Source organism: Oncorhynchus nerka, linkage group LG8 (assembly GCF_034236695.1).
Source record: "Oncorhynchus nerka isolate Pitt River linkage group LG8, Oner_Uvic_2.0, whole genome shotgun sequence".
Classification (NCBI taxonomy): Eukaryota; Metazoa; Chordata; class Actinopteri; order Salmoniformes; family Salmonidae; genus Oncorhynchus; species Oncorhynchus nerka.
The window spans coordinates 59,250,487-59,276,481 of NC_088403.1; the positions used below are offsets into that span (position 1 = coordinate 59,250,487).

Below are 25,995 nucleotides of genomic sequence, written 5' to 3' on the forward strand. Positions count from 1 at the left end.
TAGGGGAGAAACAACAAAAGAGTGGAGGGGGGACAGGGGAGGGGTTGGGTGTTTTGGGAGAAACAACAAAGAGTAAAGGGAGAAGGGGAGAGAACAACAAAAGAGTGGAGGGGGAGAGGGGGGGGGTGTATTGGGTAAAGGGAGTAGGGAGAAACAACAAAAGAGTGGAGGGGGGAGACGGGGGAGGGGTTGGGTGTTTTGGGTAAAGGGAGTAGGGGAGAAACAACAACATTGTTTGTTTTGCACCTTAGACTTTTCTACTCCATTGTACTTCTATTGACAGTCGCCAACTCGGTGACGAACGGCTGTATATAAAACGTAATAAACCTCTTTACAAATGTCCCCTTTCTCAGGCCTTGTGTTTATTGAAAATGAAGCTCAGAACTCCATGAAAATGTTATTCATCTGTATGTTCTCAAAAAACAAAGCATTGAAAGAAATGTATTGGGACAGTGCCATTTATTGTTGTTCTGACTCTGTACTCCAGCACTTTGGATTTGAAGTGATACAATGACAGATGTTAAAGTGCAGACTCAGCTTTAATTTGAGGGTATTCTCATCCATGTCGGGGAACCGTTTAGAAATGACAGCACTTGTTGTACGTAGTCCGCCCATTTTAGGGAACAAATTTACTTATGTGTATTAAAGTAGCAAAAAATGTAGTATTTGGTCCCATATTTCCAGCACACTTTTACATTACATCAAGCTTGTGACTCTATAAACTGTTTTGGTTGTGTTTCAGATTATTTTGAATGGTAGATAATGTATTGTCACTTTTATTGTTAATAAGAATATATGCTTTTAAAACACTTCTACATTAATGTGGATGCTACCACATTAATCTAGCATTTTGGGGGGTATGATATTTATGCCTCTAACTTTCTCACTCGTTATTCACGATTCATTCAGGATTATAAGTAATCATGGTAGGGTCCACATTAATTGTGCTAGGAATATGGGACCAAATTCCAAGTGAATTTGGAGTACAGAGCTAAAACAACACAAATGTTCACTGTCCCAATACTTGTGGTTCTCACGTTATATAAGAAAACAGTCAATCAAAACGTGCTAACTGCTAGCTGATGAAACAACAACATGCTAGTCCCATCAATGCAGGAATAAACCCAAATAATGCTGTAGCTTGTTTTAGATCTGCTGGAGATTGTCTCATTTGATCGGATTCATCTGGATGGGTCTGAAGCAATGGAGGATGACAACCACGTTATCAATTACGCATCAGCTGTCAGAGCAGTTTACCGATCATTGCACCTGCACACATTTGTGCAGAACGGGCAACGGTCTTTTATCAACTGAATTTGTTCAACTCCTGCATCCTCTCTGGCCTCCTTTTGAAAAAGTTCAAAGGTAATCGAGGAGATGGAAAGTGGATGAAAATGTGCTTATTTGAAATGACTCTCCTTGTACAATCGCGCATCATCAGGCAAATTACGTTTACAGGGTTGAACCTTAAAATAAATGTAGGAAGTGATAACACGTTTAGCTAGTTGTGAAAGATCTTATAAATGAACAGGTAAGTAGCAAATGAAAAATGAACAACAGCTGATTCAAAGGTGGCCTGGCAGATTTCAAAACTCTTCTGCAAATGAACTCCGGTAGGACACACTTGTGCTTCCTCGATAAAACTAGACAATCGAGGAGGGGAGAACAGTCTTCTGTTTGCCTACTAACGAATTGACACACTCCTCGACCACTTATCGGTTTCCAGGCCACGTAGGAGAGAGGTCAGTGTACAGATATTTTCCCAAATGAGAAAAGGTTCATGCCGCTGGGGTTAAATCCCTGCAATGTAGCCAAGAGGTCGTGGGTTAGCTCTTCATCTCTTGCTCTTTAGTTTCTTCAATTGTCGATGTCAAAGATTGGTGTTTCAACCGTGAAGGAGTTGGTGGCTTTGGGGTTTGATACCAGCCTTGCTATCAAGCGGTTATCGGTTTGAGCCTCATCTCTTGCGTTTTAGTGTACATTTCTGCAACTATCAACGTCAAACAAACAAAGAGAAGTGCGTATTGTGTTGAAGGAGTCTGTGGCGTAAGGATCTCACCCCACCCCGTAAGGGTTGTGGGATTGAACCAAGGAAGACGTGAAGGGATGATTGGCTGGCGGGTGCAGGCAGAAGGGCATGAGAAGTAGGGGTGGGTAAAACCTGGGGTTCCCCCCGTGCAATTTCTGAACTGTGGTAATGGGGCAAACTTAGGTGCTTAGTTTTTAATAGAACATGCCTATATTAAACTAAGTGCCTGATATTCCATAACCACTGGTGTTCACATGCAGGTGTACCCCCAAACATTACCCCCACCAGCTATCACCTTCCCACAACTCTGTGGTTAACAGGTGAGATCATTACACCTGTGGCACCACATCCTTCACACGTTCAACACATCTAGTAATATACAGGTCATTCGGAAAGTATTCAGACTCCTTGATTTTGACTCATTTTGTTACGTTACAGCCTTACTCTAAAATGTATTAAATAGTTGTTTTTTTCCGCTCAGCAATCTTCACACAATGCCTCACATTTACATAAGTATTCACATTTACATAAGTATTCAGACCCTTTACTCAGTACTTTGTTGAAGCACCTCTGGCGGTGATTACAACCTCAATTCTTCTTGGGTATGAAGCTACAAGCTTGGCATACCTGTATTTGAGGAGATTCTCCCATTCTTCTCTGCAGATCCTCTCAAGCTCTGTCAGGTTGTATGGGGAGCGTCGCTGCACAGCTATTTTCAGGTCTCTACAGAGATGTTTGATCGGGTTCAAGTCGTGGCTCTGGCTGGGCCACTCAAGGGCGTTCAGAGACTTGTCCCGAAGTCACGCCTGTGTTGTCTTGGCTGTGTGCTTAGGGTCGTTGTCCTTTTGGAAGGTGAACCTTCGCCCCAGTCTGAGGTCCTGAGCGCTCTGGAGCAGGTTCTATTCAAGGATCTCTCTGTTCTTTGCTCCATTCATCTTTCCCTCGATCCTGACTAGTCTCCCAGTCCATACTGCTGACAAACATCCCCACAGCATGATGCTGCCACCATCACCCTGCTTCACTGTAGGGATGGTGCCAGGTTTCCTCCAGATGTGAAGCTTCAGGCCAAAGAGTTCAATCTTGGTTTCGTCAGAAAACATAATCTTGTTTCTCATGGTATGAGAGTTTTAGGTGCCTTTTGGCAAACTCCAAGCACGCTGTCATGTGCCTTTTACAGAGGAGTGGCTTCCGTCTGGCCATTCTACCATAAAGGCCTGATTGGTGGAGTGCTCCAGAGATGGTTGTCCTTCTGGAAGGTTCTCCCATCTCCACACAGGAATACTGAAACTCTGTCAGAGTGACCATCAGGTTGTTGGTTACCTCCCTGACCAAGGCCCTTCTCACCCGATTGCTCAGTTTGGCCGGGCGGCCAGCTCTAGGAATATTCTCTGTGGTTCCAAACTTCTTCCATTTAAGAATGATGGAGGCCACTGTGTTCTTGGGGACCTTCAATGCTGCAGACATTTTTTGCAACCCTTCCACAGATCTGTGCCTCAACACAACCCTGTCTCAGAGCTCTGCAGACAATTCCTTCCATTTTTTTTTTGCTCTGACATGCACTGTCAACTGTGGGACCTTATATAGACAGGTGTGTGCCTTTCCAAATCATGTCCAATCAATGGAATTTACCACAGGTGGACTCCAAGTTGTAGAAACATCTCAAGGATGATCAATGGAAACAGGATGCAACTGAGCTCAATTTCGAGTCTCATAACAAAGTCTCTGAATACTTATGTAAATTTGGTATTTCTGCCTTGTTTTTTTGCAAAAATGTATAAATACCTGTTTTCGCTTTGTCGTATTGTGTGTAGATTGATGAGGAAAAATATTTATTTAATACATTTTCGAGGCTGTAACTTAACAAAATGTTGAAAAGGGGAAGTGTTCTGAATACTATCCAAAATGCACTGTATATTTGACATTGACAATTGAGGAAACATACAAAAACCTACCACACTCGGAAGTGCCTTGCCTGGACATGACCCTGCACCCTGTGCTTCAGGGCTGACATCCTCACACCAAAGCCACCAACTCCTTCACACCTAAAAAATGGGAGAGTTCTGCAAACGTTCATTAAAGTAGAAGAGATGTTGGCTCGAACCGATTAGTTCTTAGCCAATCAAATCTGCTAATTGGTGATGACATGTTAGTCATTCACTTGAGGAAAACCATTCACTTGGATTTGAACATACCAATCACTCAGTTGGAAGGAGCAAGGTATTGGGAACAGGAGCATTGTTGGTTAAATTCCCAAGTGTGCCATTACTAAGTACATATTTACTGTGAGTTGGGTAGGTTTTAAAAAAAGCATTTATCCAACCTCTCCTCTTTCTCAGCCCCACCCCCAGCCATTCCATGTACTTGATCTATTCCAGAGCTAACACAGCTGATTCAACTCGTCAACTAATCATCAAGCCATTGAAGAAAGTGGAATATTTATTGAGCAGATACAATGATGACAACCAACATGTAGATTTAGGGGAGTGATTTATTCCAGAATGCATGTTAAGTGCGCTTCGCTTTCTGTTGAGGACTTCATAACATTTTTCATTTATTTACCAAAATTCAAACAAACCAAAAAAACATGAATAAAACTGTGAGGTCAACTTCACATGGTCGTAGTCATCAACAGTGAATCTACCTCACAAATATATTGGATTCTCTTGACCCCCCCCCCTTCAACAAGGGGTGGACATAATAACAGACGAGACATCTCTAGAAAACTAAGAACAAGCCAAATATAAGCAGATATATGTACAAAAGAACATGAAGAACAGACAGGCAGGCCAGTGTGTGTCTGGATGTATCAGATCGGCCTACCGTCATCATGAATGGAACTGACTCACTGGAAAGCGAGAGATTGACTCTGAGCATTGGTCTGTAGACTAGTACCGTCTCATTCAAGACATCCCTAGCAAGTCTGTATGGCCCAATGTGTGAAGATGGTCGACTTCACTCTAGACTGTACTCTTCAAGATGACTACATCCTTAGTGCACATCAAACATCTTGGGAAGGAAAGCTACTTACCAATGTTGTAGATTTGATAATGAGTGATCCTTTCCAGTTAAACAATGGATACAACAAAAAAGTAGCCTATCTAAAAGTCTATGATACTTAGCTATACACTGAAATATCGCTGATACATGAGAAGCAAGCAATGGTATTGAGAAACTCTCTGCGTCGTTGTACTGTTATGAGAGGATTCAGTGGAGGAGACCAAAAAAACAACTGTGTATGTTTTGGTATCAGTGTAAAATACTCACACTCACGTGAAGGACTATATACAGTGAGAGGTTGTTCATATATACAAATCTATGTACACAAGACAAATTATATGGGGAGAAATACCACCAGTAACTCTGCCTAACATAGGCTCAATAATGACAGCCACACCATCTCCATGACGACGACTTTGTCTCTGGGGAAATTAACTCACGTTGACCTCTGAACCGGGGGCTATCTTGGGTTTGGGGTCATACTGTTATTCGTAAATTTAAAAAAAAAAAAAGGAAATGCACAGGAAATGTGTGATTTTGTTGTTTTGATGAGAGGTTTGGCTGGAGTTGTAGTTCATGTTAAATGAGCAGAGGAGTCCACTTGTTTTTAGGCACCGTGGGGCAAACAATTGCTTTCTAACCGGTGGACATGCTGTAAATGTACTGATATATCACACAACCACACACCATTCTACATGTCATTCTTTTAACCTGCTCATCAAGTACCATAAAACATTTTTTTATTATTATACAAAGACTTCATCTTTAAAAAAAAAAGATTAAAATATGAATTACTAAAGAGCATTCTTATACATTGTTGTATGATGAAAAGGAAACATATTAACAAGGATTGCATGTCAATAATGGTGAATGAAAGAGGATTTTCCCACACGCTTCATTTTAGCTCAACGGCAAGTACCTGTATCTGGGATTTATAAACAGAGCAACACCACCCCCTAGTGCCTAAATGGGTAGTTGCATTCTTCTCACAAAGGCAACCCTGTCTCAGTTCAGACTGCTCCAGTTCCACGTCCTATCCTTCATATAACTTCCCTGCAGATTTAAAGTGGGCGCTCTATCTCATTCTTTCCCGAATAAGATTGTTATTGCATTTGAAGTGTGAGAGAGAGAGAGAAAGAGACAATTATAAATTGCTTCTTTTAAAAACATTGCTACTCTTTATTTGGTAGTAATGGAGGTGTTAACAACTCCACCTCTCTTTTCTCCACTGCTAAACTATTTTACCAAACTGTACTTCTCAAGGCTATGGCCTGGTCATTGCGTGGTTCTGTTTTGGTGATACTGTGGACAGCACCCCACAATCCTCCTACTACTGGTGGTGAACTAGGATACAATACGTTACCAAAAGTATGTGGACACCTGCTCATCGAAGATCTCATTCAAAAATCATGGGCATTAATATGGAGTTGGTCCCCCCTTTGCTGCTATAACAGCCTCCACTCTTCTGGGAAGGCTTTCCACTAGATGTTGGAACATTGCTGCAGGGACTTGCTTCCATTCAGCCACAAGAGCATTAGTGAGGTCGGGCGGGAGTTTAGGCTTGGCTCGCAGTTGGCGTTCCAATTCATCCCAAAGGTGTTCGATAGGGTTGAGGTCAGGCCTCTGTGTAGGCCAGTCAAGTTCTTCCACACCGATCTCGACAAACCATTTCTGTATGGACTTCACTTTGTGCACGGGGATATTGTCATGCTGAAACAGGAAAGGGCCTTCCTCAAACTGTTACCACAAAGTTTGAAGCACAGAAATGCATTAGGCGGTCCCGTTCTGTGAGGTTGCGGGGTCTACCACTTCGTGGCTGAGCCGTTGTTGCTCCTAGACATTTCCACTTCACGGTAAAATAATTTACAGGTTACCGGGGAAGCTCTAGCAGGGCAGAAATTTGACGAACTGACTTGTTGGAAAGATGGCATCCAACATTGAAAGTAACTGAGCTCTTCGGTAATGCAATTCTACTGCCAATGTTTGTCTATGGAGATTGCATGGCTGTGTGCTTGATTTTATGCACCTGTCAGCAACAGGTGTGGCTGAAATAGCCAAATCTACTAATTTGATGGGGTGTCCACATACTTTTGTATATACAGTGCATTCGGAAAGTATTCAGACCCCTTGACTTTTTCCACATTTTGTTACCTTATTCTAAAATTGATTAAATGCATTTTTTCCCTCGTCAATCTACACACAATACCCCATAAAGACAAAACGAAAACAGTATTTTAGAAATGTTTGTAAATGTATTCAAATAAAAAAACAAAAAAACATTATTTACATAAGTATTCAGACTCTTTGCTATGAGACTCAAAATTGAGCTCATGTGCATCCTGTTTCCATTGATCATCCTTGAGATGTTTCTACAACTTGATTCAAGTCCACCTGTGGTAAATTCAATTGATTAGACATGATTTGGAAAGGCCTGTCTATATAAGATCCCACAGTTGACAGTGAATGTCAGAGCAAAAACAAAGCCATGAGGTGGAAGGAATTGTCCGTAAAGAGACAGGATTGTGTTGAGGCACTGATCTGGGGAAGAGTACCAAACATTTCTGCCACATTGAAGGTCCCCAACAACACAGTGGCCTCATTCTTAAATGGAAGAAGTTCGGAACCACCAAGACTCTTCCTAGAGCTGTCCGCCTGGCCAAACTGGGGCAGAATGACCTTGGTCAGGGAGGTGACCAAGAACCCGATGGTCACTCTGACAGAGCTCCAGAGTTCCTCTACGGAGATGGGAGAACCTTCCAGAAGGACAACCATCTCTGCAGCACTCCACTAATCAGGCCTTTATGGTAAAGCCACTATAGGCACCTTAAGGACTCAGACCATGAGAAACAAGATTCTCTGGTTTGATGAATCAAACATTGAACTCTTTGGCCTGAATGCCAAGTGTCACATCTGGAGGAAACCTGGTATCATCTTTAAAGTGAAGCATGGTGGTGGCAGCATCATGCTGCGGGGACGGGAAGACTAGTCAGGTTCGAGGGAAAAATCTATGGAAAGTACAGAGAGATCCTTGATGAAAACCTGCTCCAGAGCACTCAGGTCCTCAGGCTGGGGTGAAGATTCACCTTCCAACAGGAAAATGACCCTAAGCACACAGCCAAGACAACACAGGAGTGGCTTCGGGACAAGTCTTTGAATGTCCTTGAGTGGCCCAGCCAGAGCTCGGATTTGAACCCAATCGAACATCTCTGGAGAGACCTGAAAATAGCTGTGCAGCGACGTTCCCCATCCAACCTGACAGAGCTTGAGAGGATCTGCAGAGAAGAATAGGAGAAACTCCTCAAATACAGCTGTGCCAAGCTTGCAGCGTCATACTCAAGAAGACTCAGGCTGTAATCACTGCCAGAGGTGCTTCAACAAAGTACTGAGTGAAGGGTCTGAATATCTATGTTGCAAAAAAAAATACAACCTGTTTTTGCTTTGTCATTATGGGGTATTGTGATGTCATTATGGGGTAGTGTAATGTCATTATGGGGTATTGTGTGTAGATTGATGAGGGGGAAAAAAACTATTCAATCCATTTTAGAATAAGGCTGGAACGTAACAACATTGTGAAAAAGTCAAGAAGTCTGAATACTTTCCAAATGCACTGTATAGCGTATCTGGAAACTACCTGGTGAGGGTCAGTGAAAGACGAGTCTTACAGTCCTGAACGTTCTAAATAGCAGGCCAGTAGGCGGGGCGTTCTCTGTGATTTCACCGGATTTCTCTTTCCTCACTGGGTGGCGTCCAATCATTCTCCAAGGGGTTTAGCCAATGAGAACACACAGAGCAGTCATGGCACTGGGTACAAGGACACTGGGTGCAAAGGGCGCTGGTGCAAAGGACACTGGTGCAAAGGACACTGGGTGCAAAGGACACTGGGTAAAAAGCAGAGTTGGCCCACACCCCCGATGTTACAGTAACGCAGTGGAGGACGGGATAGAGAGACGAGCAGAACGGAGGATAAGTGTCCCTCTGAGCGAGAGACGGAAACGAGGGAGCAAGGGGCCATGGAGAGGAATCAGAGAGGAGAGGACAGAGAGGGACTAATGCTAGACTGTAGTACTGTGGTGCTTTCTCTCTTCCTCTGTACGGGGAGCGGTGGATTGGTTGGTCAGACGGAGCGACAGAGGAGGAAGGCAGATTAGAGTTCCCTGTGCTCGTTAGCATGGCTAGCTGATTAGCGTGTCTGTGTTCAGCCATCAGCTGGTCAGGTAGCTGTGCAGCTCTCTGGAGTTGATGCTCAGCACCACGCCCGAGTGGTTACCTAGCAACAAGGAGAGAGAGGAAGTAGTGAGACCAGAGTCGAGAGTCGGTAGGTTTTAAAAGAGAAAATACCACCTGCTTCTTTATCTTGCAACATTAAAACATTTCCTTGATCGTTCTTTTCTCTTTGACTGGATGACTGGTTGGTTCTCTTTCAACCAACCCATAGCTCTGATTTTAATTAATACTTTGACTAGATGACTGGTTGGTTCTCTATCAACCAACCCATAGCTCTGATTTTAATTAATACTTTGACTAGATGACTGGTTGGTTCTCTATCAACCAACCCATAGCTCTGATTTTAATTCATACTTTGACTAGATGACTGGTTGGTTCTCTTTCAACCAACCCATAGCTCTGATTTTAATTAATACTTTGACTAGATGACTGGTTGGTTCTCTTTCAACCAACCCATAGCTCTGATTTTAATTCATACTTTGACTGTTCTGTTAACTGCCTGGGTTTGTGAGTGGTAGCAGGCTATTCTGTTAGTAGTAGTGGGGGTTAGTCCTAATCCTGATCAGGGAACAGAAGGCTGGGCTACCTTCTGCGTTACCTAGAGTCTGTGAGTCCAGGTCGTCGTCGATAAACTCCTCCCCCTGGATGATGTGCTGCGTGTCCTCACTGTGATTGACAGGGCTGGTCATCTCCTGCTCCTTCTCATTGTGCATCTGGGCGTACACGTTCCGGCCGGGCAGCTTTCTGAAAAACAGCGGAGGATAGGCATCCTCAGTCCTAAGCCAAGGACTGTGGGATTTGTAGTTTTGATAAGAGGTTTGGCTGGAGTTGTAGTTCATGTTAATGAGTGACAGATTGTGGACTTTGTGCATCGGATGCAAAGTATGTGCTATTGGTGTAACTGGTGAACAAAAGACAAATCATGCACAACATATTCATGTTGAATCTAGATTCATCAAGTACATGCATTTATGTATTCTATAGACAGTATATATACAGTTGAAGTCGGAAGTTTACACACACTTAGGTTGGAGTCATTAAAACTCATTTTTCACCCACTCCACAAATGTCAAGTTAAAAAACTATAGTTTAGCCAAGTCGGTTAGGACATCTACTTTGTGCATGACACAAGTAATTTTTCCAACAATTGTTTACAGACAGATTATTTCACTGTATCACAATTCCAGTGGGTCAAAAGTTTACAAACACTAAGTTGACTGTGCCTTTAAACAGCTTGGAAAATTCCTGAAAATTATGTCATGGCTTTAGAAGCTTCTGATAGGCTAATTGACATCATTTGAGTCAATTGGAGTTGTACCCGTGGATGTATTTCAAGGCCTACCTTCGAACTCAGTGCCTCTTTGCTTGACATCATGGGAAAATCAAAAGAAATCAGCCAAGACCTCAGAAAAAAATGGTAGACCTCCACAAGTCTGGTTCATCCTTGGGAGCTATTTCCAAACGCCTGAAGGTACCATTGTCATCTGTACAAACAATAGTATGCAAGTATAAACACCATGGGACCACGCAACCGTCATACCGCTCAGGAAGGAGACGCGTTCTGTCTCCTAGAGATGAACGTACTTTCGTGCGAAAAGTGCAAATCAATCCCAGAACAACAGCAAAGGACCTTGTGAAGATGCTGGAGGAAACACGTACAAAACTATCTATATCCACAGTAAAACGAGTCATATATCGACATAACCTGAAAGGCCGCTCAGCAAGGAAGAAGCCACTGCTTCCAAAACCGCCATAAAAAAGTCAGACTACGGTTTGAAACTGCACATGGGGACAAAGATCACACTTTTTGGAGAAATGTCCTCTGGTCTGATGAAACAAAAATAGAACTGTTTGGCCATAATGACCATCATTATGTTTGGAGGAAAAAGGGGGAGGCTTGCAAGCCGAAGAACACCATCCCAACAGTGAAGCGGCAGGGTATCCTAGTGGTTAGAGCGTTGGACTAGTAACCGAAAGGTTGCAAGTTCAAATCCCAGAGCTGACAAGGTACAAATCTGTCGTTCTGCCCCTGAACAGGCAGTTAACCCACTGTTCCTAGGCCGTCATTGAAAATAAGAATTAGTTCTTAACTGACTTGCCTGGTTAAATAAAGGTAAAATATTTTTTTTTTAAATAAATTAAAGCACGGGGTGGCAGCATCATGCTGTGGGGGTGCTTTGCTGCAGGAGGGACTGGTGCACTTCACAAAATAGATGACATCATGAGGCAGGAAAATTATGTGGATATTTTGAAGCAACATCTCAAGACATCAGTCAGGAAGTTAAAGCTTGGCGGCAAATGGGTCTTTCAGTTTTAATGACTCCAACCTAAGTGTATGTAAACTAGTTTTAATGACTCCAACCTAAGTGTATGTAAACTTCCGACTTCAACTATATGTATTCACCTACTGTATCTTAATACATGCAGTTAAGTTTTCATCTGTAGTCATGGTTATGTTTTCATCTGTAGTCATGGTTATGTTTTCATCTGTAGTCATGATTATGTTTTCATCTGTAGTCATGGTTATGTTTTCATCTGTAGTCATGGTTGTTTTCATCTGTAGTCATGGTTGTTTTCATCTGTAGTCATGATTATGTTTTCATCTGTAGTCATGGTTATGTTTTCATCTGTGGTCATGGTTATGTTTTCATCTGTAGTCATGGTTATGTTTTCATCTGTAGTCATGATTATGTTTTCATCTGTAGTCATGGTTATGTTTTCATCTGTAGTCATGGTTGTTTTCATCTGTAGTCATGGTTATGTTTTCATCTGTAGTCATGGTTATGTTTTCATCTGTAGTCATGATTATGTTTTCATCTGTAGTCATGGTTTTCATCTGTTATGTTTTTTCATCTGTAGTCATGGTTGTTTTCATCTGTAGTCATGGTTGTTTTCATCTGTAGTCATGATTATGTTTTCATCTGTAGTCATGGTTATGTTTTCATCTGTGGTCATGGTTATGTTTTCATCTGTAGTCATGGTTATGTTTTCATCTGTAGTCATGATTATGTTTTCATCTGTAGTCATGGTTATGTTTTCATCTGTAGTCATGGTTGTTTTCATCTGTAGTCATGGTTATGTTTTCATCTGTAGTCATGGTTATGTTTTCATCTGTAGTCATGATTATGTTTTCATCTGTAGTCATGGTTATGTTTTCATCTGTAGTCATGGTTGTTTTCATCTGTAGTCATGGTTGTTTTCATCTGTAGTCATGATTATGTTTTCATCTGTAGTCATGGTTATGTTTTCATCTGTGGTCATGGTTATGTTTTCATCTGTAGTCATGGTTATGTTTTCATCTGTAGTCATGGTTAGGTTTTCATCTGTAGTCATGGTTAGGTTTTCATCTGTAGTCATGGTTATGTTTTCATCTGTAGTCATGGTTATGTTTTCATCTGTAGTCATGGTTATGTTTTCATCTGTAGTCATGGTTAGGTTTTCATCTGTAGTCATGGTTATGTTTTCATCTGTAGTCATGCAACGCTTCAGAGGAGGACTGGCCAGTAAAGTGCCCAGTGCAAATCTCAGATATGTAAGTCTAAAATAGCCTGGTCCCAGATCTGTTTGTGCTTTAGTCTACTCTATTGTCATTGTCGAGTGAAATCATGTTTTGCATGAGAATTCCATAAGTAGTTGGCAAGAGAGCAGCAATAGACTGGCAGCCATGCAGGCTAAGTCTATAAGACCCACCTCTTGAACTTGTAGAGGATGAAGGATCCAGTAGCGAGGAGGCTGATGAGGAAGATGACAGACAGAGCCCAGACTCCAGGACCTGCCATTCCACCCTGAGAACCTGCAGGGGAGACAGACAACACACAAACATTATGATATGACACACACACACACACACGCACACACACACAAGCATAGCCAACGCACATCAGATGGGAAATGAACACAGGGTAGGTAACACACACACACCTCCTGTGGCTGTGGGCCCCTGAGACACAAACAAGATTATAGCTGCCATGTCACAATAAACCCCAGCAGAAATGCTAACACTCCATTCCACTCCGCTTCAATAAACCCCAACAGAAATGCTAACACTCCATTCCACTCCGCTTCAATAAACCCCAACAGAAATGCTAACACTCCATTCCACTCCGCTTCAATAAACCCCAACAGAAATGCTAACACTCCATTCCACTCCGCTTCAATAAACCCCAACAGAAATGCTAACACTCCATTCCACTCCGCTTCAATAAACCCCAGCAGAAATGCTAACACTCCATTCCACTCCGCTTCAATAAACCCCAACAGAAATGCTAACACTCCATTCCACTCCGCTTCAATAAACCCCAGCAGAAATGCTAACACTCCATTCCACTCCGCTTCAATAAACCCCAACAGAAATGCTAACACTCCATTCCACTCCGCTTCAATAAACCCCAACAGAAATGCTAACACTCCATTCCACTCCGCTTCAATAAACCCCAACAGAAATGCTAACACTCCATTCCACTCCGCTTCAATAAACACCACACAGTGTTCAACAGACAACACACACCACACGGTCAGGAGAAGAGATCCGCAGCCAAACTGTCCAAGAAAAGATCAAGTTCAAAAGGAAAGGGAATAGATTAGACATCATTGAAACATATTGTTTACCTCTGCAAATTTTGTAAAAAAATATCTAACATTTTAGCAATTTAGTAGGTAAAAACTTAGGGAAATAACACTGAAAGCAGAGAGCAAGTAACAGGAACCCCAAACCAATCAGATTGGAGGAAAGGTAGGCTCCTTTTGAGAGGGCAGGAAGTAAAAGTGAGAAAAAGGTTGTGTGGGGGTGACTAACACGCACCAATCTCCGTTGCTCTCGTGGACGACTCATTAGCTACTAGTAATTTCAAATAGATTGATAAAAACTCAATTATCCATTCAGTGTAACATGAAACCAAATAATGAAATGGAGAAATGATCATCATATTTACAACATCACAATGGCATGATTACAGGAATTGGGCGGCAGCGTAGCCTAGTGGTTAGAGCGTTGGACTAGTAACCGGAAGGTTGCAAGTTCAAACCCCCGAGCTGTCGTTCTGCCCCTGAACAGGCAGTTAACCCACTGTTCCTAGGCCGTCATTGAAAATAAGAATTTGTTGAGAGGGCAGGCCTAGTTGCCTAGTTAAATAAAGGTCAAATAAATAAATAAAAAGAACGGTAATATAGGATGCTTTGGTTACCTGCGTTCGGGTCAGCTAGCGTCACCAACACCTGTAGACCTCCTCGTACAATGAAGCTAACGTTGTTGTCGTTGAAGGCCTGCTTGATGGCAGGGATACGCTGTGGAAGAAATGTAAAACACAACCATTACACAGAGGTAAATTACTGCAGTGAGTGACATTTATTTGACTATACCAATATGTACTTGCTGTCAACTGGAAAAAAAGTCAACAGTTGAACGAGTTGCCGAGGTAATTGGAAATAAAAAATGTTTTCATGAATTAGGCTATTTTCTCTTGACCCATGTGGTTTATTTACAAGACACTCAGGGACAATATGGACACAGATATAAAAAGTGAATACTATTTATGAATCAGGATTGGGCTCGATTCCATTTCAATTCCAGTCAATTCAGAAAGAACACTGGAATTCAAATTCCAATTCTCTTCAACGCTTTTCAATGAGGAACATTTGGAATTGGAGTTTGGTTTTATTTTTGAATTGACTGGATTTGAAATGAAATTGACCCCAATCTGGATATGAACAATTTAAAAAAAAAAGTTATTAAAGTATAAATTAACTAAGTTACGATAGATTGCCATAGATGTTCCGTTAATTACCAAAATTACTGAAGATTCTGGCAACTTTGGTAAATTACCGGTAGCTTTGGAACCCTAAGTGAGGCTACAGTGTGTCACCTAGTTAGGTAGTGTGTGTGTGCTCGTGCACCTTATCCACAAACACGCTCCTCTTATCACGCTGGCTCTCTGGTGGGAGAACGTACAGGTCAGCTGTGGTGGGCAGGCCCCGCTTCACCATGGTTACCAGGGACACCTGGGGGATACCTGTGATCTGGGGGTTAAAGGTCATGTTCAAACTAACAAGTTCAGGTAGACCCTCCTCCATCTCCAAATGTGTTTTTTTCTCCCATTTCATTATTATCATCTCTATCAAATCGAACCATTGAACATATTGAGGCCAATGCAGATACTATCATGATGTATCCTGAAGAATAGAGTGGTCGTGTTACGTTACAGCATCAGGTCATGTATGAGGTGAGTACAGTAGACCCACCTTTGACAATATCTTGGTGACCACCTGACCCACGTCCTCCCTCCACTCTGGAATGTTGGGGTTGAGGCGGTCCAGGTTACTGCTGAAGGCAAGGGGGATGACCTGGAAATGGTCTGGGATCCAATAGAACACACAGGAAGTCAACACCAAAGGCAACCATTTTGGGTTACAGCATTCAGAATGAACAATAATGGAAGCCTCCATATTAATGACACCATATTCATTTCTACTGTTTGGAGGCTTTAGAATAAGTCAACGGTTTCTCATTATCCTACAACGCCTGCTTCTGCAGTATGTTTATTCTGTATCGTCAGTTCCCTTGGGGGTAAAGATAATACAATACATTTCTGCTCAGTTAGCAATCTCTCATGAATAAATCAAACTCCTCTATGGACATCGTTACCCAGTGACACAGCAGCACATGACATCATGGAGAACCCAGGAACTAGAGCTATTAAAAACAAAAAAAATAAGCAGGTCTGAAGCTGAAAAATAAAAGAAATTCACTCCAGCACCAAACACTCCACCGATGCTCTACCGAACACTCCACCGATGCTCTACCAAACACTCCACCGATGCTCTACCAAACACTCCACCGATGCTCTACCAAACACTCCACCGATGCTCTACCAAACACCACCGATGCTCTACCAAACACTCCACCGATGCTCTACCAAACACACCACCGATGCTCTACCAAACACTCCACCGATGCTCTACCAAACACCACCGATGCTCTACCAAACACCACCGATGCTCTACCAAACACTCCACCGATGCTATACCGAGGTTCACAGCTTTGACCTACTACAGTAGCTACAGTATGTTGGTCTATCGTGATTCACACAATGTGTATGCAGGTTGCTTAGGATATCAAACAGCCTGGCTTGGACAACGGTAGACAGTGTCCTTCGCTCCTAAAAAACTCAGATAATACTTTTGTTTCCCTTTTTTCTTTTGACCCATAGACAATCAGGGGAAATACAGAATGTCAAAAGTGTCACACAATTGGAGGGTGAATTGTAGGCTGCAATCACACCTTGTCCATTGCCACTCAACAATGCTTTTTATGAGCCACCTAATCATTTTAAATAAGCATACTTGTGCACCGTCATAGGATGCCACCTTTCCAACAAGTCAGTCTGTCAAAGTTCTGCCCTGCTAGAGCTAGGAGCAACAACAGCTCACAGAACGAGACATCCGAGTGCTGAAACGCACTGTGCGTAAAAATTGTCTGTCCTCGGTTACAACTCTCACTACCGAGTTCCAAACTGCCTCTGGGAAGCAACTTCAGCACAAGAACTGTTCATCAGGAGCTTCATGAAATGGGTTTCCATGGCCGAGCGGCCGCACACAAACCTAAGAGGGCTGTTAATCATGTTTTGGGCTAGGCCCCTTAGTTCCAGTGAAGGGAAATCTTAACGCGACAACATACAATGACATTCTAGATGATTCTGTGTTTCCAACTTCGTGGCAACAATTTGAGGAAGGCCCTTTCCTGTTTCAGCATGACAATGCCCCCGTGCACAAAGCGAGGTCCATACAGAAATGGTTTGTCAAGATCGCTGTGGAAAAACTTGACTGGCCTGTACAGAGCCCTGACCTCAACCCCTTCGAACACCTTTGGGATGAATTGGAGCCAGTCCTAATCGCCCAACACCAGTGCCCAACCTCACTAATGCTCGTGGCTGAATGGAAGCAAGTCCCCACAGCAATGTTCCAACATTTACATTTACTGGAAAGCCTTCCCAGAAGAGTGGAGGCTGTTATAGCAGCAAAGGGGGGACCAACTCCATATTAATTCACATTATTTTGGAATGAGATGTTCGACGAGCAGGTATCCACATACTTTTTTCATGCAGTGTATCATTTATCTTCTTAAAATCTGATTTTAAACCTAACCCTAACCTCCTTCCTACCACACTGCTAACCTTAAGCCTAACCCTAACCTCCTTCCTACCACACTGCTAACCTTAAGCCTAACCCTAACCTCCTTCCTACCACACTGCTAACCTTAAGCCTAACCCTAACCTCCTTCCTACCACACTGCTAACCTTAAGCCTAACCCTAACCTCCTTCCTAACCACACTGCTAACCTTAAGCCTAACCCTAACCTCCTTCCTACCACACTGCTAACCTTAAGCCTAACCCTAACCTCCTTCCTACCACACTGCTAACCTTAAGCCTAACCCTAACCTCCTTCCTACCACACTGCTAACCTTAAGCCTAACCCTAACCTCCTTCCTACCACACTGCTAACCTTAAGCCTAACCCTGCTAACCTAAACCCTCCTTCCTACCACACTGCTAACCTTAAGCCTAACCCTAACCTCCTTCCTACCACACTGCTAACCTTAAGCCTAACCCTAACCTCGTTCCTACCACACTGCTAACCTTAAGCCTAACCCTAACCTCGTTCCTACCACACTGCTAACCTTAACCTTAAGCCTAACCCTAACCTCCTTCCTACCACACTGCTAACCTTAACCTTAAGCCTAACCCTTACCCCCTTCCTACCACACTGCTAACCTTAAGCCTAACCCTAACCTCCTTCCTACCACACTGCTAACCTTAAGCCTAACCCTAAACTCCTTCCTACCACACTGCTAACCTTAAGCCTAACCCTAACCTCCTTCCTACCACACTGCTAAACTTAAGCCTAACCCTAAACTTAAGCCTAACCCTAACCTTAAGCCTAACCCTAACCTTAAGCCTAACCCTAACCTAACCCTAACCTTAAGCCTAACCCTAACCTTAAGCCTTAACCTTAAGCCTAACCCTAAACTTAAGCCTAACCCTAACCTTAAGCCTAACCTTAAGCCTAACCCTAACCTTAAGCCTAACCTTAAGCCTAACCCTAACCTTAAGGCTAACCCTAACCTTAAGCTTAACCTTAACCTTAAGCCTAACCTTAACCTTAAGCCTAACCCTAAACTTAAGCCTAACCCTAACCTTAAGCCTAACCTTAAGCCTAACCCTAACCTTAAGCCTAACCTTAAGCCTAACCCTAAACTTAAGCCTAACCCTAAACTTAAGCCTAACCCTAACCTTAAGCCTAACCTTAAGCCTAACCCTAACCTTAAGCCTAACCCTAACCTTAAGCCTAACCTTAACCTTAAGCCTAACCCTAACCTTAAGCCTAACCCTAACCTTAAGCCTAACCTTAACCTTAAGCCTAACCTTAAGCCTAACCCTAACCTTAAGCCTAACCCTAACCTTAAGCCTAACCTTAACCTTAAGCCTAACCCTAACCTTAAGCCTAACCCTAAACTTAAGCCTAACCCTAACCTTAACCTTTTTATAAAGTGTATAAATCTGTTGCACCTACAAAAACGTATTCAGTCCAAATGGATCTACGTCTAACGGTCACCTTACGGACTCTGTACCTAGTTTTAATTCGACATCTACAATTTGAGCTAGGTTTGGGAGAAAAAAACTGTCTGACAACCCTAATGCTAACGATCCTGTCAAAAATACAGTATAGTGTTTCTCGGCAACGGCCAGACGGATCATGACGAGGGGCGGGAGGTGTCTTGTGCACCTCATTTCAAGTTGGTTTGTGAATTTCCATAGATTTTTTTGGTGGCATATTGAATTTAACATTGAGCTTCAACCAATGCATATACATATAACGTAATTCATATAATAACATCATAAATAGTTGATGTACATCTAGGTTTGCAAAGCTACTGGTACTTTACCAAAGTTACCGGAATCATCAGTAATCTATGGTAATCTATCGTAACTTTGGAAATTTATACTTGAATAACTTGTAAAAAATGTATTAATTTATATCTGTGTCCACATTGTCCACGAGTTTCTAGTAGAGAAAATAGCCTAATTAATGAAAATAGCATCTCATCAACAACTAACTCTGCAACTCGTCCAGCTAATGAGTTTTTTCCACAACTGCCACCAGTTTGATGGCAAAACATTGACAACAGATACATATTGACATAGTAAAATAAATAAAAGTGTATAATTATATATATATATAAAGGATGTGTGTCATGCTGAAACACTCATATTAAACACCAGCGGTAATCACTAAGTTGATGGTTTATATTTAGGTTTTACAGCTTTGTCATTCCATTTTTTATTTGAAATTGTAATGATTTATGGGACATATTTTACATGCGATAAGGCCACACCTAGGGCCAGAGACAATTACACACACCTGCAAAAATCTATATCAAATCCTTGAAAGATACAAAAATTCTGGTATATATCAATAATAATTAGCACTGTAATGTTCCCTCTCTCTTACCGTAGACGTGGACGTTCTTGGTGTCCTGCACCATGGAGCGTCCGTTAGAGGCCTGGACGGTGACAGACACCTCTCCTTCCTCAGGGAACCTCGTTATCAGACTGTTCCCCAGGGACATCTTGGGCTGAATGGGACGCATTAAAATAAGCTTAGTTTTTTTCTCTTCACAAAGAGAATTTGGCCTACGGCTCAGATCAACCCTTGAGGTTTAGCTTCCATCACCTACTGGAGAAACATTTAAACCTGTAGGTTGTATCTGTGTAAGGTGTGTGTTAGTATACATTACCTGCAGGTTGTGTGTGTGTGTGTGTATGGTGTGTGTTAGCATACATTACCTGTAGGTTGTGTGTGAGTAAGGTGTGTGTGTGTGTGTATGGTGTGTGCTAGTATACGTTACCTGTAGGTTGTCTGTGTGTGTGTAAGGTGTGTGTTAGTATACATTACCTGTAGGTTATGTGTGTGTGAGGTGTGTGTCAGTATACATTACCTGTAGGTTATGTGTGTGTGAGGTGTGTGTCAGTATACATTACCTGTAGGTTGTGTGTGTGTGTGGTGTGTGTTAGGATACATTACCTGTAGGTTGACTGTGTGTGTGTAAGGTGTGTGTCAGTATACATTACCTGTAGGTTGTGTGTGTGTGAGTGTGTGTGTGTGTGTGAGGTGTGTGTCAGTATACATTACCTGTAGGTTGTGTGTGTGTGTGTGTGTGTGTGTGTGTGTGTGTGTGTGTGTGTGTGTGTGTGTGTGTGAGGTGTGTGTGTGTGTGTGTGTGTGAGGTGTGTGTGTGGTGTGTGTGTGTGTGTGTGAGGTGTGTGTGTGTGTGTGAGGTGTGTGTGTGTGTGTGTGTCAGTATACATTACCTGCAGGTTGTCTCCTATCCACCAGTAGAAGACAGTCAGGTTGGCCTCAAAGGGAAGCACCACAGCGGTCAGGTTGACTTCCTGGTTAATCCCGGCGATGGGAACTACTTCTAGGTGAACTTCCTGTAGAGGGGCTGTGACCTGGATATATATGGTGGCCTGGTCATGTCCGGCAACGTTCTCAGCCTTGACGGTGACGCGGTAGACTCCCTGCTGTTCGTAGCGGTGCTGGATGGGTTCGTCTGTCACCGTCAGGTTCTGGTAGATGGCCCTCATCCCGTCCCCCAGATCCACCTGGTACTTAGTGCTGCTGGTGTCACCCTGGGTGAGGGAGGAGGTACAGGAAGAGAACGTCACTGAACTGAGAACTGAGATAAACTAATGCTCTATTTCATCTAGTTGCAGTTATAAGGAGTCACGTGTGAGTCATCATAAACTTGCATTCGGAAAACAGGGGGGAATCTATTTTTTATTTATTTATTTATTTTATTTCACCTTTATTTAACCAGGTAGGCAAGTTGAGAACAAGTTCTCATTTACAACTGCGACCTGATGATAAAGCAAAGCAGTTCGACACATACAACGACACAGAATTACACATGGAGTAAAACAAACATACAGTCAATAATACAGTAGAAAAATAAGTCTATATACGATGTGAGCAAGTGAGGTGAGAATAAGGGAGGTAAAGGTAAAAAAAAGGCCATGGTGGCGAAGTAAATACAATTATAGCAAGTAAAACACTGGAATGGTAGATGTGCAGTGGAAGAATGTGCAAAGTAGAGATAGAAATAATGGGGTGCAAAGGAGCAAAATAAATAAATACAGTAGGGAAAGAGGTAGTTGTTTGGGCTAAATTATAGGTGGGCTATGTACAGGTGCAGTAATCTGTGAGCTGCTCTGACAGCTGTTGCTTAAAGCTAGTGAGGGAGATAAGTGTTTCCAGTTTCAGAGATTTTTGTAGTTCATTCCAGTCATTGGCAGCAGAGAACTGGAAGGAGAGGCGGCCAAAGGAAGAATTGGTTTTGGGGGTGACCAGAGAGATATACCTGCTGGAGCGTGTGCTACAGGTGGGTGCTGCTAGGGTGACCAGCGAGCTGAGATAAGGGGGGACTTTACCTAGCACAGTCTTGTAGATGACCTGGAGCCAGTGGGTTTGGCGACGAGTATGAAGCGAGGGCCAGCCAACGAGAGCATACAGGTCGCAGTGGTGGGTAGTATATGGGGCTTTGGTGACAAAACGGATGGCACTGTGATAGACTGCATCCAATTTATTGAGTAGGGTATTGGAGGCTATTTTGTAAATGACATGGCCCGAAGTCCAGGATAGGTAGGATGGTCAGTTTATGTTTGGCAGCATGAGTGAAGGATGCTTTGTTGCGAAATAGGAAGCCAATTCTAGATTTAACTTTGGATTGGAGATGTTTGATGTGAATCTGGAAGGAGAGTTTAAAGTCTAACCAGACACCTAGGTATTTATAGTTGTCCACATATTCTAAGTCAGAACCGTCCAGGGTAGTGATGCTGGACGGGCGTGCAGCTGCAGGCAGCGATCGGTTGAAGCGCATGCATTTAGTTTTACTTGTATTTAAGAGCAGTTGGAGGCCACGGAAGGAGAGTTGTATGGCATTGAAGCTCGTCTGGAGGTTAGTTAACACAGTGTCCAAACAAGGGACAGAAGTATACAGAATGGTGTCGTCTGCGTAGAGGTGGATCAGAGACTCACCTGGCTATGGCTATTACTAACTGGCTATTGTTACAATCACACAGACAAAGTCACATAAACACATACATTTACTCCACACAGCCACACACAACTACCCCACCCCCAGGATTTGCTCTCAATTCTGACTTAAGTAAACAGTACCTGCTCCTGGTGGACAATGAAGGTGATGTCATCACCAGGCGCCACAGCCAGCATCTGTCCTTTGATGCCCAGCTGGAGGCCTCTGGGCGGCAGCAGAGGACAGGTGTGCTGCTTGGCGCTCTGCTGCTTGTTCACTCCCCCTTCACACAAGTTGGACACAACCTTCCTGTACCTGCAACACAGCCGTACCAACGTCAGAAAACAGGGAGACTTGAGGTGTCGTATAGGTAGGGTAGAGACGGGTGTACTAAAACAATCCTTATGGGCTTTCCTTTATTGAGATAAGGTAGGGAGAGGGAGAGTGGTGAAAGTAATGTGTATGTGTTAGGGTTAGGTTTTGGGTTAGGGGTTAGGGACAATAGGAATTTGAATGGGACTGAGGTTGTCCCCACAAGGTTAGCTGCACAAGATTGTGTGTTTGTGTGTGTGTGTGTGTGTGTGTGTGTGTGTGTGTGTGTGTGTGTGTGTGTGTGTGTGTGTGTGTGTGTGTGTGTGTGTGTGTGTGTGTGTGTGTGTGTGTGTGTGTGCGAGTCCTTGCGTGTATGCTACTATTCCTCACCCAGTACTGGACTCAAAGTTGTGTCCCTGGTGACAGTCGTCAGGCGGTGAGTCTGGGTCGTGCCAGAAGTCAGCGAAGCATCTATCTCCCTCTGTTTTGAGGCTCTGGGCACGTTCAAACCCATAGTCACTGAACACACAGAGGAAGAGGAGAACGTTACCCCCAGACACTGACCTAAGGCTAGTTAGTGTTGCTCCCCCTGATGGTTGAGGCTAGGATTGGAGGATGGTAAACTGGTTCTAGAACAGTAGATAAGGATAAACTGGTTCTAGAACAGTATATAAGGATAAACTGGTTCTAGAACAGTAGATAAGGGTAAACTGGTTCTAGAACAGTAGATAAGGATAAACTGGTTCTAGAACAGTATATAAGAGTAAACTGGTTCTAGAACAGTAGATAAGGATAAACTGGTTCTAGAACAGTATATAAGAGTAAACTGGTCCTAGAACAGTAGATAAGGGTAAACTGGTTCTAGAACAGTAGATAAGGGTAAACTGGTTCTAGAACAGTAGATAAGGGTAAACTGGTCCTAGAACAGTAGTTAAGGGTAAACTGGTTCTAGAACAGTATATAAGAGTAAACTGGTTCTAGAACAGTAGATAAGGGTAAACTGGTTCTAGAACAGTAGATAAGGATAAACTGGTTCTAGAACAGTATATAAGAGTAAACTGGTCCTAGAACAGTAGATAAGGGTAAACTGGTTCTAGAACAGTAGATAAGGGTAAACTGGTCCTAGAACAGTAGTTAAGGGTAAACTGGTTCTAGAACAGTAGATAAGGGTAAACTGGTTCTGGAACAGTAGATAAGGGTAAACTGGTTCTAGAACAGTAGATAAGGGTAAACTGGTTCTAGAACAGTAGATAAGGGTAAGTTCCTTCCAGTTTGCAGAGAAAGGGCAAAGGTCAAATACAGTTCATGAGCTCAATGATCGATAGACACCAACATCACACACGCCAACAGGATCAATATCAATTATCTAGTCTACATACAGCATCGATTGATTGTTTATAGTGAATTACAGTGTTATTCTCATTCAGGAACAGAGTTGGAAATGAAAGATGATCCTCATTGAAAATACTTCTATTGGATTTTCAATTCATCTCCTAAGCAGAAAAGGAATCGAAGCCTAATATGACGCATATCATATTTGTTTATCTCAAGTCTGTACCTTAAGTATAGTCTATTGCACTAGAGTGTGTTGGCTCTGGTGTGGTGTCTCACCAGTTGAAGTCTTTCTCAGAGCACTGGCAGGGCTTGGTAGTCAGGGCGGAGGTGTAGCTCCTCCCCTTGATACAGAACGCAGTGTCCTTCCTCTTCCTGAAACTCCTCTCCTGACCCATGATGCACTTCTCTCCCTGAGGAGGGCCAAAAGTATACATTTGCTAACTGTAAAGGTGCAGGATACACACAACATTGTGTGTGTGTGTGTGTGTGTGTGTGTGTGTGTGTGTGTGTGTGAGTTTATGTGTGTTGAGTACCTGCAGATCTGTGAGTTTCCAGGAGTCGTAGTCTCCCTCTGTACATTGTCTGGGGAATGACTCTCTGAAGTCCACCTTGACCAGCTCCCAGTCTGACCGATAGCTGATGTGACCGAACACCCTGGAGGGAGAGACACACAGGAGAAATACAGATCTAATATGATCATATTATCATCACTTTGATGTCTGTTTACTGTCTACTGTCATAGAAAACTGTAGATATTTCTTCATAAAGACTCTGTCCACGGTCTCAGCCAACCCCCTCTGTTGGGAACAAGGCAGTCTGAAAGTAGCATTGTGACACGACAGCGCTCCAGCCAGACTCTTTTCATCAGCACTAATGAGTAGGGATCCACTTTAGGGCTCCTGGAAATGATACCTTTCTATAGTCCATACTTTGCATATTAAACACACAGATGCCCCAGTAAATTATGAGGGCCTTCAAAGCCATTGACTGCTCTGCCTATAAGATTGGCTTGGCGTTAATGTGTTTTCATAAACTCAAAGGCATTCATAAAAGCATCAAATGATAGAAGATCAAATTGAGTTGTACAATGTATATCCACTAGGTGGCGATATACCATTCAGTAAAAAGGAGGAAATACAAAAATGTACTTGTGTTAAAATGGAACAATTCCAAGTCCGCATGTTCTTTAAGGAACAAATTGATGTGAAAACATGGCATCAGTTGTGTTATGTATGCGACAATGTAACCCGGGTGTCTGGTTAGACTGTAAACTCTTCTTCCGGACTCATATCAAACATCTCCAATCCAAAATCGAATCTAGAATCGGCTTTCTATTTCACAACAAAGCCTCCTTCACGCAAGCCGCCAAACTTACCCTCGTAAAACTGACTATCCTACCGACCCTCGACTTTGGCGATGTCATCTACAAAATAGCTTCCAATACTCTACTTAGCAAATTGGATGTAGTCTATCACAGTGCCATCCGTTTTGTTACCAAATCAACTTATACCACCCACCACTGCGACCTGTATGCTTTAGTCGGCTGGCCCTCGCTACATATTCGTCGCCAGACCCACTGGCTCCAGGTCATCTATAAGTCTATGCTAGGTAAAGCTCCGCCTTATCTCAGCTCACTGGTCACGATAACAACACCCACCCGTAGCATGCGCTCCAGCAGGTATATCTCACTGGTCATCCCCAATGCCAACACCTCTTTTGGCCGCCTTTCCTCCCAGTTCTCTGCTGCCAATGCCTGGAACGAATTGCAAAAATCGCTGAAGCTGGAGACTTACATTTCCCTCACTATCTTTAAACATCAGCTATCTGAGCAGCTAACCGATCGCTGCAGATGTACATAGCCCATCTGTAAATAGCCCACCCATTCTACCTACCTCATCCCCATATTGTTTTTATTTACTTTGCTGCTCTTTAGCACACCAGTATCACTACTTACACTCCATCATCTGCTCATCATCATCTGCTCATCTATCACTCCAGTGTTAATCTGCTA

At 42.9% G+C, this 25,995-nt stretch overlaps 1 protein-coding gene across 3 annotated transcripts in view; it reads right to left on the reverse strand.

Moving 5' to 3' along the window:
- Positions 1-4,499: 4,499 nt before the first annotated feature.
- Positions 4,500-25,995, reverse strand: part of LOC115133868 (VPS10 domain-containing receptor SorCS2-like) — a 431,471-nt gene continuing 409,975 nt past the window's right edge. The window contains exons 15-26 of one of the 3 annotated variants that reach the window (XM_065021949.1): positions 24,518-24,638; positions 24,261-24,394; positions 23,040-23,168; positions 22,481-22,652; positions 20,614-20,934; positions 19,754-19,877; positions 15,488-15,600; positions 15,143-15,265; positions 14,434-14,533; positions 12,941-13,043; positions 9,849-10,039; positions 4,500-9,293 (exon numbers count right to left, since the gene is read on the reverse strand). In XM_065021949.1, the coding sequence (XP_064878021.1) occupies positions 9,229-9,293; positions 9,849-10,039; positions 12,941-13,043; positions 14,434-14,533; positions 15,143-15,265; positions 15,488-15,600; positions 19,754-19,877; positions 20,614-20,934; positions 22,481-22,652; positions 23,040-23,168; positions 24,261-24,394; positions 24,518-24,638 (1,696 nt within the window). In that variant the 3' untranslated portion in view covers positions 4,500-9,228. Of the gene's footprint in view, positions 9,294-9,836; positions 10,040-12,940; positions 13,044-14,433; positions 14,534-15,142; positions 15,266-15,487; positions 15,601-19,753; positions 19,878-20,613; positions 20,935-22,480; positions 22,653-23,039; positions 23,169-24,260; positions 24,395-24,517; positions 24,639-25,995 lie in introns of all 3 variants that reach the window. The other 2 variants (XM_065021948.1, XM_065021950.1) reach the window with 2 other exon arrangements.